This window comes from Carcharodon carcharias, chromosome 5, assembly GCF_017639515.1.
Source record: "Carcharodon carcharias isolate sCarCar2 chromosome 5, sCarCar2.pri, whole genome shotgun sequence".
Classification (NCBI taxonomy): Eukaryota; Metazoa; Chordata; class Chondrichthyes; order Lamniformes; family Lamnidae; genus Carcharodon; species Carcharodon carcharias.
In genome coordinates, this window is record NC_054471.1 from 180,713,654 (window position 1) to 180,729,132 (window position 15,479).

The 15,479-nt window shown below is 43.2% G+C and overlaps 1 protein-coding gene across 6 annotated transcripts in view; it reads left to right on the forward strand.

Annotated features, from left to right (window-relative positions):
- pla2g7 (phospholipase A2, group VII (platelet-activating factor acetylhydrolase, plasma)) overlaps positions 1 to 15,479 on the forward strand; it is a 129,208-nt gene that overhangs the window by 17,991 nt on the left and 95,738 nt on the right. Inside the window, exon 1 of one of the 6 annotated variants that reach the window (XM_041187291.1) lies at positions 1,701 to 2,057. The exons of 1 other annotated variant lie outside the window; for it this stretch is intronic. In XM_041187291.1, the coding sequence (XP_041043225.1) occupies positions 1,918 to 2,057 (140 nt within the window). In that variant the 5' untranslated portion in view covers positions 1,701 to 1,917. Of the gene's footprint in view, positions 1 to 1,700; positions 2,058 to 2,102; positions 2,190 to 2,506; positions 2,536 to 15,479 lie in introns of those variants that run through there. 4 more of the 6 variants (XM_041187290.1, XM_041187285.1, XM_041187286.1 and 1 more) reach the window with 4 other exon arrangements.

A 15,479-nucleotide genomic window follows, 5' to 3' on the forward strand; every position in this document is an offset into this window, starting at 1 on the left:
TGGTATCCAAGTGTCATGGATTTTTACATCCACCTGAGTGGGCAGGTGGGCAGTTGGTTTAACATCTCATCCAAAAGACTGCACTCTGACAACACAGCACTCTCTCAGCACTGCACTGGAGCCTCAGCCTAGATTTTTGTGGTCAAGTGGCTGGAGTGGGACATGAACCAGCGCTCTCCGCGCCCCCCCCCCCCCCAACCATCTGACTCAGAGATAAAAGTACTACTCGCTGAGCCACAACTGGACATAACCAGCAATAATTCATGAAGAGGGCTGAACACTACTTTCTGAAAGGCAACCAGAGATTGACAGCAAATGCCACCCTTGCCAGTGATGCCCACATTTCGAGAATGAATTTTTCAAAGGTGATTAAAGAAGTAATATATCTGATAGACCTTTGGATTAGGTAGCACAGGTTTTTTGACTTGTCATGCCTTGTATCTGTAAAAAAAAACTATATAGATTTTACAAAAGTACAAGATGGAAAAATATTCAAATTATTTGTTTAAATTAATAATTCAACTTGATTGCTTGCCTGGGGACCCAAGTACCATGTCCATATCAAAAAATGAAGTTTTGGGAGCATTACTATGGATGGCAGTGATTGAGTTGTTGAAGAGTATTGTCAATACCTAGACTCTGAATTCACCATAAGATAATTCTCTAATGTGTGTGACAACACCCATGAAAGTGGTACCCATGTACATTGGGACCTGATTTTCATTGCAGGAAAAGAGGGAGAATTAGGATGATAATCTTTTTTTCAAAGATCAGGAGAATCAATTTTACCAATCCACTTGCCAGTAAAAATGTGAGAATTTGTCATGGAAATTAGTGAAAACAATTTTAATGATCTCTAAGCTTTTGGCCACCAGGTTAATTCTTCAATTCAACAGCAGTTATTAACCCCCTAAACCTTATGCAATTGTTTTAAGTTCTGTTTTTAAAACTTGACTGGACTGAACTGAGGTGGGTAGCATGACCACATTACTGTATCAGTGACCACATCATTGCACACTTACCTTTGTTTCGAAACCTAAACATGACAAAGGAGAATGTCCCTTTTAACAATCACAATGTTTACAACGAACAATATATAATACAGAGCTGGCCTGAACACAAACCAATGACCGGAATGTAACATAAGTAGTGTGTACACATGCATGTGGAAGATAGCACATGGTCCCATGGGGGATTAACTGCTTTTTGTATTTGCTGTTAGTAAACGTCACTCATTCAAATCCCAATTACGTATAGAATTACATAGAATTTTTACACGGGAACACGTTGCTCTGCCCAACAGGTCTATGTCCACATGAGGTTCACCACAACTAGTCAAATGTGACAGCAAGTTCTAGATTCTAACCACACTCTGGGTAAATGAGCTTCTCACAAACTTCTTTTTGGATTTATCAGTGATTATCTTACATTAGTGGCCCCTAGTTTTGAACTTTTGAACACCATGGTGCAAACCATCATCTTATCAGATGGAAGCTCCCACAGACAAGAGTTCTGGACCGCCCCACAAATGAAAACACGTTCTCAACATCTATCCTATTAAAACCGTTGCATAATCTTTTAAAAAATGTTTTATAAGATCAGATGCCAGTGGCCAGCGTAAGGATTGGAGTGTGCACTGGACGGGGACAATAATATTATTTCATGGGCTAGTTCTTTATTAATTGTCTCTTTAAGCAATTTGTGTTCGACATGGGGCGGGGGGGGGCAATCAAGCGTCTCCTTTTGGAATCGTTGGAAAAGGGCACAGTTTTAGTTTCAGTCTAATGGCATAAGTCAAAGTATGTGCAGTACCGCGCCTTGGCATTGATACTGGACACAAAGTCCGCACTGATAGGAATCTAGCAGTGTCCCCGCCTTGAGGTGTGAACCGTGTGTCAGGTGAAACAAGCAGTGTGTATGTGTGATTTAAAATTGCACATTGATTCACTGATCCTGAGCGAAGGAAAGCAGGGAGGGCTCGCTTTACGAGCATTGCCGACGAGTTCATTGGGAAACTGTTCACGTCAGCTGCGGGTCAGTCCGCCGTGCTTAAAGCGGTAAGACACGTTAATTTATTCTGAATATGTTGCAGGGGGCCAACACGATAAGAAAACCCCGGTAGCGTGGAAGACTTCTCGATTCTCAAGAGCAATGTGAAACAAAGGAATGATATTTGCACAGCGTTTAAGGTAGCAAATGAGAAGAGTGGGCCTGGGAAAGTAATGATGATAAAGGCAGCGAATTCCCTCCGGCAAAGTCAGAGCCTGCAAACAGAGCCGGCTTCAGAGTTTTTTTTCGTGTTGTGTTATATTGTGGCCGGTTAGAGAGCAGCTTCTGTTCGGAGAAATGCAGTTCAGGACAGACTGCTTCAAACTGAAATGTGTAAATATTCCCTTCCGGTTGTTACTGTGGAGTAGCTGCTTTTGATCCAGCGACGCAAAGCAGTTAGATCAGCAGGAAAGGGTAATGCTGAGAGAATTGAAGATTAGATAGCCTGGGATAAATGGATAACTATCTTGGCGGACGGCTAGGGAGGTAGGAGATATTTATTGCCAAGAGCGGTAGCAAGAATTTAAAGGGGGTGAGTTTTCTGGACGGTACTGAGGGGTGAGCTCCCTTGGGATCTGTGTCTGGAAATCAGCATTTTCAATTTTGTTGCGCGTTAACAACCCGGGTTTAAAATGTTCAATAGTACCTTGTCAAATTTGGATAGGTTACGAATCAGGCAAGGAAGGGGGCAGTTGAACCTGTGGCGTTTCCAAAAGATGAAATCGGCTTGGACAGACTAATATTAGACAGAATTCAATATAGGTTTGTATAAATAACAGTACATGGGAAAATTGGTGAGTTAAGTGTTTTAAATGTTGTTAAAATATGGGAAGTTGAAATAAATCTAGAGGCGTTAGTAAACTCAACATGTTCAGACAGGGCAATAGGCAACAAAACAAGCTTGGTTATCTTGCCATATCAGAGTACTGTACAAGTCAAAGCAAATCTTACTGTATTGTGGCCTTGTCAGATTGCACCTCCAGTTTCATTAACAAGTGCTGGAGTTATGCAGAGGGGCCACAAAACATGAGATCATGATTCTCTGATGTTAGTCATGAGGAAGGTTAAGAGATTCCCAGCCTTGAAAAGAGTTAACTTAAAAGATGTATGCGTGAGTAAAGAGAATAGAAAGCATGAATCTGAAATAATGCTTTAACTTAAACTTGACATTAAAACCATTGGAACAGGTATGAACTCCATTCTTAATTAGCACATTCGTTTAGATAATATCACCAACTTTAACTTTAACACCTATGTGTTCTATTGTACTATTGTCATTGACATCTTTTGATGATCTGCTTCTATCACTGCTTGTTTGTCCCTACAACCACACCCCCCCCCACCTCTCTCTCTCTCTATCTCTCCGCCCCCCCACACACACACCTTAAATCAGCTTATATTTCAACTCTTTCTTGGACTCGAACTCAAGTTCTGTCGAAGGGTCATGAGGACTCGAAACGTCAACTCTTTTCTTCTCCGCCGATGCTGCCAGACCTGCTGAGTTTTTCCAGGTAATTCTGTTTTTGTTGTGTATGAACTGGTGTCAGGAAGTTGTCAGCTTTCACTCAGTTGGTAATATCCTCAGTTTTGCGTCAGAAGATTGCAGGTTTAAGCTCCGCTCCAAGCACAACAATCTAGGCTGACACTTCAGTGCAATACTGAGAGAGTATTTGTTTCCATGTCGGAAGTACTCTCTCTCGGATGGGGCATTAAACCAAAGCTCCATCTGCCCTGTCAGGTGGATGTATAAGATCCCATGACAACTACTTTTTGCAGAAGGGCTGGTGAGTTATCCCTGGTTCCTGGCCAGTATTATCCCTCAATTAACATCACAAAGAACAAATTTGTTATCACTTTGCTTTTGTGGGAGTTTGCTGTGTGCAAATTAGCTGCCACATTTCCTCCATTACAACAGTGACTACACTTCAAAAATACTTAATTGACTGTAAAGTGCTATGGGACATTGGTGGTCATGAAAAGTGCTTTCTTTTTTACACACTGATCAATATATGGTCTTCTGGGTAGAATAGTGGAAGCAAAATCCTTGAGATTCTTTGAGGAACAGTTGAATATTGTGATTGTGAAGAGGTTGGGAGGAACTCTACCTTCCTCTGAATGGAAGAGCTGAATAGCTTTCCTTATTTGTATCTATCTTATGATCTTTAAGTATTATGATTCATGTGACCTTTAGGTGTAAGTACAAAATGACCATTCAGCTGTTTTGTTCATTCTGTGGTGGACAGCAATGCCAGGTTCTAATTTATATTTCTGAGCAGAAAGTATCCCAGGTCAATTCTATACACATAATAAGCATTATTTTTCAAAATAAAGTAACATTTTTGAATAAGAATCCAATCAATGAAAGGTACAATTGTCACAAAGTCCAACAGGACAATTATACCATTTGCCTGGTCTGGGTGAAAGTTTTTTCATTCTCATATTGATACAAAATAAGTGGCATAGTTGAGCCAAAGTTATTTTGATGTTTTTGTTTTTAGAGCCACATATAACCATCTAGAAGATCTAATATGACAGTACTTTAGACTCTTAGCTATACTGCGATTAGTGCAATGCTCCATTCAAAGCACTCCAGCCACTGTTCGGATTTGACTTTAACATCAAAATTTAAAATGATTAGTATAACAAACTTATCTATCCTGTTGACACTTTTCTAACTTCCATTAGCAGTTACAGACAAGTGAGCAGAGCTATGTTATGACATATAAACATACTTGTATTCCCTCATGTGATTGGGTGATAGTTTGCACTGGCTACTGACTAGGGGGAAAATGGTGATAGAATGAAACTGGTATCTGTAGTCTAACTGCACTAGAGGAGGCCCTTGATGTTCATTCAGTACTGATAAAATTGGTTATTGTGATATGGATAACATGCAAGATTGCAAGTACAGGTATTCAGTTTATATTTTTTGATTACCCTTATTATGGTTAGAGGCTTTGTGTTTATTTATCTTGCTCAGTTGACATCCTGTGACCTTGACCCTTTTAACATGGGTTAAGGTCCTGAATTGCAGAATTGTTGATGCAAAGAAAGAAAAAAGTCTTTGGTTTATATAGTGCCATTTACAAAATGCTCTACAGTCAATGAAGTACTTTTGAAATGTAATCTCTGTTGTAATAGGAAACATAACATCCAGTTTGTGCACAGCAAGGTTTTTCAATCAATAATGAAACAAATTACCAGATAATCTGTTTCAAGGGGTAAACTCCCCTACCCTTCTTTAAATAGTGACATAGGATGTTTAATACCCACCTGAAATGACAGATGGTGCCTTGATTCAATTTCTCATTTGTAAGATGGCATTTCTAACAGAGCAATGGTCCCTTAATATCTAGGCTGGCATTTCGGTGCAGTAATATGCTCAAGATTCTGTAGTGGGTCTTGAACCCATAACCTTCTGACTCAGGTGAAAGCGCTACCACAGAGTCAAGGCTGACCACCTTTTTTTTTGTCAGGTTGTGGTTTTTTTAATGTGATTTCATACTTTTCATTAAAATTACCTAATCTAGTAGAATAGATGTTTTATATATAAGTGTTAAATATCTGTCATGTTTCAATCATATTTACATCAAAAGCATTCCAAAAATAAGGAAAGAAGTCATCTCATGCAATATTAAGACAGAAAATTCTGGAAGTATTTAGCAGATCTGGTAGCAAGCATTGGCAGGAACCCTCACGGAGTTGGCAGGGGAGAGAAATAGAATTAATGTTTCAGGTCTGACCTTTCATGGCTTTTTTAATGAGCTAACTGGAAATTTATAGGCTAATTCTGATCTATCGATTTCCCTTATCAAACAGAAATTAAACGAAAATTAATTCTGGACTTTGCTTACTTACAGTACTTAAATGTAGCTTTAAAGGTATACTCCAGTTTAAATATAGCTCCACCTTAGCAGCTCCTTTCATTATCTGACCTGCTGTGAGCAACACTAAGAAGACCGATTGCTAACAAAATAATTTTATAGTACAGTCCCCACCACACCACCACACACTAAGGACAGGTAAATCCGTATGAATGAACCATGACATTATGGCAGAGGCTGGCCTGACCTAAAGTAGTGTATTTGGGCACAAAGTTAAATGCCATAAATTTATTTACATTTCCAACATATTCCAGAACAATAAACGTAAAAGTATCTTAAAACACTTGGGCCAGAACTTTTACCTCAGCCGGCAGGCGCGCGCCCGACCTGACAGAGCGGGAAATGATATGTGATGACGTCGGCCAAGCGTGCCGATGTCAACGCGCAGTTGAACAAGCAATAATTCGGTTGGCAGGCAGGCGTGGAGCTGGCAGCGCTCCTGCCAAACAATTAAAAGGCCACTAAGTTGCCAATTGTCGTTACATTTTTCGCTGCCCATTCAACCTTATGGCTGACGGGCAGGCGAAAAGGCCAAGCAGCCTTTGCATTTTTTGGAAACCTCATTGACGGGCGGGATGAGGTTTCCGAAAGCAAATACAAATAAAATGAAAACTTTATATTTTTAATTAAAAACATGTCTCTGCTCATTTGACAAAGCGGGGCCTGCTCGCCGATGCATAAATGATGCGGGGATATGTCTGGCGTGCGTCCCGACGTCACCCTGGGTCATTTAGATTTGCAGTTCAGCAGGCGCGCAGCCACGGCTAGGATGAGGTTTCATGTAGATTTTAAAATTTTTAATACAAGTGTCAATGAGAGTGATGGACAGTGTCACATGAGGGGACATGTCAGGGAAATTTATCTGTTATTTTTTTAAAATTTTTCCGGACAGGAGCTGATCTCCCTGAGGTAGGACTTAGCCTCACGGAGATGAGCACACTATTTCGCGAGCATGCACGAAAGAGCGCACTCTCGGCTCAGGGAATCGCCCCCTCCGCCCGCAAGGAAGCACTATGTGCTTCCTTGCGGGCTTCACGTTGGGCAAGCCTTAATTGGCGGCGCACCCCCCCACCCCCCACCAGTTGTTGGTGGGGTGGGGGGGGCATTCTGCCCCATCGTTCAGTGCAGAACAGTGGTGTGAGACAGAGCAAAATATTGTTTTCAGCTCAATTTGAGCAACAAATTTTGCAGGTTTGTATTTAACCACACATTTCCTCCTCACCTGAAATGCAAGAGTGACATTAGCGTCATTGTTATTTTGACAGCAGAATATGGCCCATTGACTGTTAAAACCAACCATTCCCTGTGCATAATCACCAATTATCTTTAATATACTATTATCATAATGGCAGTAAGTGGATGGAGTCACACAGCAAAGGCTGTGGGCCCCAATAAAATCTCACCTATGGTACTGAAGACATGTGCTCCAGAACTAGCGTCACCCCCACCTAAGCCGTTCCAGTACCGCAACAACACTGGCATGTACCTGACAATGTGGAAAATTACCTATATACATCCTGTCCACCAAAAAATAGGATAAATCCAATCCAGCCAAGTACCACCCCATTGGCCTTCTTACAATTAGCAGGGAAGTGTTGGGATGTGTCATCGACAGTGCTATTCAGCATTTACTCAACAATAAACTGCTGACCAATGATCAGTTTGGGTTCCACCAGTACCACTCTGCACAGAGCATTATAGACAAAAGAGCTGAATTTCAGAGGTGAAGTGAGAGTCAGTCCCCGATTATATCAGGACAATATTTAACCAAGTGTGGCATAAAGGAGCCCTAGCAAAATTGAAGTGGGAATCAGCGGGACAACTCTACACTGTTTGGATACATACTTGGCACAAAGACAGATTATTGGAGACCAATTGTCTCAGTCCCAGGACATCGCTGCAGGAGTTCTTCAGTGCAGTGCCTGAGTCCAACCATTTTAAAAAATTTGTTCCTGGAATGTGAGTGTCGCTGGCAAAGCCAGCATTATTTCCCATCCCTAATTGCCCTGGAGCAGGTGATGGTGAACCACCTACAACTGAGTAGTTGACTAGGCCATTTCAAATGGCAATGAAGAGGCAATCACATTGATGTTGGTTTGGAGTCACATGTAGGCCAGACTGGGTAAGGTTGACAGATTTCTTCCCTTGAAAGGCATATGGGATTTTATTAGTTTAATGATCATTAATAATGAGACCAGCATGTTATTCCAGATGTATTGATTCATTGGCCTGACTTTTTCGGGCGGCAGGCGGGCTTGGCGGGGGCGGCTGCGGAGCTGATTGCTGCCTGCAATCGGCTCCGCGCCGCCATTTTACGCAGGTGGGTCAATTAAGGCCCGCGCAGCGTAAGATGCAAGCGGTAGCGCTCAGCGCTATCTGTGTAGGCGGGGGAGGAGAGAGAGCCGGGGCCAGCGCTCTTTTGCGTGCATGCACGCGAAAGAGCGCTTCAGTTTCCCCGAGACATGGAGCTGCCTCAGGGAGGTTGAAGGGCTTCTGACCTTATTAAATAAAAGGTTTAAAAATTTATTTAATCATTCCCACTCATGTGACTGTGTCACATGAGATGGGACATGTCTTTATATTTATGAAAAATTTTAAATTCAATAAAAGCTTCAGGAAACCTCATCCCACTCGTGGATGAGGTTTCCTAAAAACACTTAGCCTTTTCGCCTGCCCCCCAATCTTAATGTAGCGTTTACAATTACCTTAATTAGTTCCTTAAGGGCCTTAATAGGCTGTTTACATTGCTGCAGGCCCGCTGAATGAAAAATTGCAACTCAGTGCGTTGACGTCGGGATGCGCTTCTGACATTATCGCGCGTCATTTTACACATCGCCGTGTTGGGCCAACTCCCTCACGCCGACTGAAAAATCCTGCCCATTGAATTTAAATTCCTTGAGCTGTTACTGTGGTGAGATTTGAATTTGTGTCTCTGAAACATTGATCTGGAACTTTGGATCACTCGTCCAGTAACATTACTATTATGCTACTGTCTTCAGCTTCAGCTGCTTCATCCTTCCCTCCATCTTAAGGTCAGAAATGTGGATGTTAGCTAATGATTGCACAGTGTTCTGTTCCTTTCATAACTCCTCAGAAAATGAAGTAGTGCGTGCCTGCATGCGGCAAGATCTGGACAACCTTCAGGCTTGGGCTGATAAGTAACATTTGTGTCATGCAAGTGCCAGGCAGTGACTGTCTCTGACAAAATAGCATATAAGTATCTTCCTCTGAGATTGGGCATTGCCATTGCTGAATTCCCCCCACCAACAACATCCTGGGGGTTACCATTTACCAGAAACTGGACTGGATCAGCCATATAAATATTATGATGGCAAGAGATGTCACAGGCTGCAAATTCTGCAGCAAGTAACTCTCCTCTTAACTCCCCAAAGTCTGTCCACTATCTACAAGACACAAGGCAGGAGCGTAACTGAATATCCCCAATTACCTGGATGAGCACAGCTCCAACAACTCTCGAAGTATGATACCATCCAAGATAAAGCACCCCACTTGATTAGCATCACATTAAGCAATTGCTTCCTCAACCTCTGGCACACGGTGGCTGCAGTATGTATCATTTACATGATTTGCTGCAACTCACCTAGTTTCCTTCGACAGCATCTTTCAAATGCTCAACCTTTACCACTTCGAAGAACAAGAGCAGCATATGCATTGAAACACCAGTTGCCCTCCAAGCCACATTGTACCCTGACTTGGAACTATATTGTGGTTCCTTCACTGTAGAATCATAGAGGTCTAGAGCACAGAAAAAGGCCCTTTGGCCCACTGAGTCTGCGCCGGTCAAACAAGTACCTAACTACTCTAATCCCACTTTCCAGCACTAGGCCCATGGCCTTGTATACCATGGCATCACAAGTGCACATCCAAATACTTCTTAAAAGTTATGAGGGCTTCTGCCTCTACCATCCTTTCAGGCAGTGAGTTCCAGGTTCCCACCACCTTCTGGCTGAAAAAATTCTTCTTCACATCCCCTCTAAACGTCCTGCCCCTTATCTTAAATCTATGCCCCTTGGTTATTGATCCCCCACCAAGGGGAAAAGTTCCTTCCTGTCTACCCTACCCATGCCCACTCATAATTTTATACACCTCAATTATGTCCCCCATCAATCTCCTCTGCTCCAGGGAAAACAACCCCAGTCTATGCAATCTCTCCTCATAACTAAAACTCTCCAGTCCAGGCAACATCCTGCTAAATCTCCTCTGCACTCTCTCTAGTGCAATTACATCCTTCCTATAATGTGGATTCCAGAACTGCATGCAATACTCTAGCTGTGGCCTTACCAGCGTTTTATACAGTTCCAGCAGATCCTCCCTGCTCTTATATCCTATGCGTCGGCTAATAAAGGCATATATCCCATATGCCTTCTTAACCACCTTATCAACCTGTCCTGCTACCTTAAAGGACTGGTGGACGTGCACACCAAGGCCCCTCTGATCCTCGGTACTTCCCAGGGTCCTACCATTCATCGTGTATTCCCATGCCTTGTTTGTCCTGCCCAAATGCATCACCTCACACTTAAATGGATTAAATTCCATTTGCCACTGATCAGCCCGTCAATATCCTCCTGTAATCTAAGGCTATCCTCCTCACTATTTACCACCCCACCAATTTTCATGACATCCGTGAATTTACTGATCAATCCTCCTACATTCAAGTCTAAATCATTTATATATACCACAAACAACAAGGGACCCAACACCGTTCCCTGTGGAACCCCACTGGACACAGGCATCCAGTCACAAAAACACCCCTCAACCATCACCCTCGGTTTCTGCTGCTCAGCCAACTCTGGATCCAATTTGCCAAATTGCCTTGGATTCCATGGGCTCTTACCTTTGTTATCAGTCTGCCATGCGGGACCTTATCAAAAGCCTTCCTGAAGTTCAAGTAGACTACGTCAAATGCCCTCATCTACAAAACCTGGTCACCGTTTTGAAAAATGTAATCAAACTGGTCAGAGGTGACCTCCCCTTAGCAAAACCATGATGATTGTCGTTGATTAACCGCTGCCTCTCCAAGTTCAGATTAATTCTGTCCCTCAGAATTGCTTCCAATAGTTTCCCCACCACTGAGGTTAGACTGACTGGCCTGTAATTCCCTGGTTTATCCCTTCCTCCCTTCTTGAATAATGGTACCACATTAGCTGTCCTCAGGCACATCTCCTGTGGCCAGAGTGCTATTGAAAATTATTGCTAGCACCCCTGCTATCTCCTCCCTTGCCTCAGTCAACAGCCTGGGATACATTTCTTCTGGGCTGGAGATTTATCTATTTTTAAGCCTGCCAGACCAGTTAGAACCTCCTCCCTTTCAATGCTAATTTCTTTAATGATATCACAGTCCTTCTGTCTGATTTCCAAATGCACGTCGTCCCTCTCACTTGTGAACACCGACACGATGTATTCATTTAGAATTGTACCTTTGTCTTCGGCTCCACACACAAATTACCACTATGGTCCTTAATGGGCCCTACTCTTTCCCTAGTTATCCTCTTACTCTTAATGTACTTGTAAAATAACTTTGGATTTTCCTTTTTTACCTGCCAATGTTTTTTCATGCCCCCTTTTTGCTCTCCTAATTTTCTTTTTAAGTTTCCCCCTCTATACATTCTATACTCTTCTAGGTCTTCTGCTGTTTTGAGCCCTCGGTATCTGCCATAAGCCTCCCTTTTTCTCTTTATCCAATCCTGTATATCCCTCGACATCCAGGGTTCCCTGGATTTGTTGGTCCCACCCTTTATTTTTACTGGAATATGGTTGGCCCTGTACTCTCCCTATTTCCTTCTTGAATGAGACCCACTGTTCTGACGCAGATTTACCTAAAAGTAGCTGCTCCCAGTCCGCCTGGCCAAACCATATCTGATCTTATTAAAATTGGCCTTCCACCAATTTAGAACTCTGATTTCTGGCCCATCCTTGTCTTTTTCCATAACAATCTTGAACCTAACAGAGTTATGATCGCTATCTGCAAAATGCTCCCCCTCTGCTACCTCTACCACATGCCTGGATTCATTCCCTAAAATTAGGTCCAGGACCGCACCCTCTCTAGTAGGACCTTCTATGTACTGGCTTTAAAAAGCTCTTCTGGATGCATTTTAAGAATTCCGCTCCCTCTAAACGTATCACACTATGACTAACCCAGCTGATGTTGGGCAAGTTAAAATCCCCCACTATTACTACCCTATTATTTTTACACTTCTCTGAAATTGGCCTACATATCTGCTCTTCCATTTCTCTCTGGCTGTTTGGGGGCCTATTGTACGCTCTCAGCCATGTGATTGCTCCGTTTTTGTTAAGTTCTACCCTTTTGGCTTCATTTGAGGAACCTTCTAAGATGTCATCCCTCCTTACTGCTATAATTGATTCCTTGAACAAGTTTGCAACATCCTTTTTTACCTTCTTCCCTGTCTTGCCTGAAGACCCTATATCCTGGAATATTGAGCTGCCAATCCTGCCCCTCTCTCAACCATGTCTCTGTGACAGCAATGACATCATACTTCCATTTGTTAGTTTGTGCCGTCAACTCATCTGCCTTATTCGTCAGACTCTTTGCATTATAATAAATACCATCCAACCTTGCCAAACTCCCTTGTGCCTTAACTGGCCTGTAATTTCTATGCCTTCCAGACTCACTTGCTCTCTCTTCTAATTTTGGCTGTGCATCTCCCCCTGCTGAATCTCCTCTCAGGATCCCAGTTGTGTCAAAATCCTGGACCCTCCTCCCTAAGAGCACTGTGGGTTTACCAACACCACATCGACTGCAGTGGTTTAAAAAGGTGGTTCACCACCACCTTCTTGAGAACAATTAGGGATGGAAAATATTTGTTGTCCTAGCCAGTGACACCCACATCCCATCAACGGATTTTTAAAAAAATCAGTAAACACATGTTCTTCAATTTTTCCTGCCATTTCTAAAAGAACCATCTCTTGATTAAAGTAGACATTGATATAAGCCATTTGAATTATGTAAATAATTGGGTGTTTTCATGTAACTCAACAAATTTAATTTCCTTTTTTGTGTCTTGAGTGTTAGCAATTTTCAAAATTAAAGCATTTTGCTCATTTTGTGATAAGTTTGTTCTGATTTTTTTTTTTCTCCTGGTTTTTACACTAATGATAAAACGTGAATATCCCTCTGAAAGAATCCTGAATGTTTAAATTGGGAATAAAAGTAAGCTTTAAGAACTGCTCCTTTTTTCTATTTAGATTTTGTGGGTGTAAATGAAATAACAGTAATTCTGTTACTAATAATATCTACTGTAGTCAAACAATTGCTTCTGTAAATGTTGTATGATGCTGTTGAATTAAAACTGGAGGAGTAAAATAAAAAGTCATTCTAGAATTGTTTCTTCCATTTCTAGTCTAATGTTCTTTTTTTCACTAAAAATGTACTTCTATTTCTGGGAAGTTATTGTCGTCCCCGCCCCTGTCCCCCATCCCCTTAAAAGAAACCTGTCTTCACAAAGGGCACCTTATTTTCATTGAGAACTGTCGGCGTGACATTAGTCGTCTCAATTTCTTTGCTCCTCTCACCCATTCTAACCTGTCTCTCTCTCTCAACTTACTGCACTCCATTCTCTCAGGTCCAACCCTAACATTGTCATCAAACCCGCTGACAAGGGTGGTGCTGTTGTCTGACGCACTGACCTCCACCTCGCGGAGGCTGAGCGTCAACTCACAGACACTTCCACCTACCTCTCCCTGGACCATGACCCCACCACTGAACATCAAGCCATTGTTTCCAGGACTGTCACTGACCTCATCTCCTCTGGGGATCTTCCTCCCACAGCTTCCAACCTGATAGTCGCCCAACCTTGGACGGCCCGCTTCTCCCTCCTACCCAAAATCCACAAACAGGACTGTCCCGGCAGACCGATCGTGTCAGCCTGTTCCTGCCCCACAGAACTCATATCTCGCTATCTTGACTCCCTTCTCTCTCCCCTTGTCCAGTCCCTTCCCACCTATATCCGTGCTCCTCTGACACCTTACGTCACATCAACAATTTCCAGTTCCATGGCCCCAACCGCCTCCTCTTCACCATGGACGTCCAATCCCTCTACACCTCCATCCACCACCAGGATGGTCTGGCGACTCTCCACTTCTTCCTCGAACAGAGGCCCGAACAATCCCCATCCACCACTACTCTCCTCCGTCTGGCTGAACTTGTTCTCACACTGAACAATTTCTCCTTTAACTCCTCTCACTTCCTCTAAATAAAAGGTGTGGCTATGGGTACCCACATGGGCCCCGGCTATGCCTCTCTCTTTATGGGGTATGCGGAGCATTCCTTGTTCCAGTCCTACTCCGGCCCCCTCCCACAACTCTTTCTCTGGTACACTGATGATTGCTTCGGTGCTGCTTCATGCTTTCGTCTGGACCTGGAAAAATTTATTAATTTTGCTTCCAATTTCCACCCCTCCATCATTTTCACATGGTTCATCTCTGACACTTCCCTTCCCTTCCTTGACCTCTCTGTCTCAATTTCTGGTGATAGACTGTCCACCAATATCCATTACAAGCCTGCCGACTCCCACAGCTACCTCGACTACAGCTCCTCACACCCTGCTTCCTGTAAGGACTCCATCCCATTCTCTTAGTTCCTTCGCATCTATTCTGATGATGCCACTTTCAAAAACAGTTCCTCTGACATGTCCTCCTTCTTCCTTAACTGAGGTTTTCCACCCATGGTGGTTGACAGGGCCCTCAACCATGTCCGGCCCATCTCCCCTGCATCCGCCCTCATGCCTTCTCCTCCCTCTCAGAAACATGATAGGGTCCCCCTTGTCCTCACTTATCACCCCACCAGCCTCCGCATTCAAAGGATCATCCTCCGCCATTTCTGCCAACTCCAGCATGATGCCACCACCAAACACATCTTCCCTTCACCCCCTCTGGCGGCATTCCGTAGGGATCGTTCCTTCGGTGACACCCTGGTCCACTCCTCCATCACCCCCTACTCCTCAACCCCCTCCTCCAGCACCCTCCCATGCGACTGCAAAAGATGCAACACTTGCCCCTTCACTTCCTCTCTCCTCACTGTCAAAGGGCCCAAACACTCCTTTCAAGTGAAGCAGCTTTTCACTTGCACTTCCCTCAACTTAGTCTACTGCATTCATTGCTCCCAATGCAGTTTCCTCTACATTGGAGAGACCAAACGCAGACTGGGTGACCGCTTTGCAGAACACCTGCGGTCTGTCCGCAAGCATTACCCAGACCTCCCTGTCGCTTGCCTTTTCAACACTCCACCCTGCTCTCTTGCCCACATGTCTGTCCTTGGCTTGCTGCATTGTTCCAGTGAAGCTCAACGCAAACTGGAGGAACAGCACCTCATCTTCCGACTAGGCACTTTACAGACTTCCGGACTGAATATTGAGTTCAATAATTTTAGATCTTGAACTCTCTCCTCCATCCCCACTCCTTTCCCATTTCTTTCCCCTCCTCCTTTTTGTTTTTTCCAATAATTTATATAGATTTTTGTTTTCCCACCTATTTCCATTATTGTTAAATGTATTTCCACCCATTGTTTAT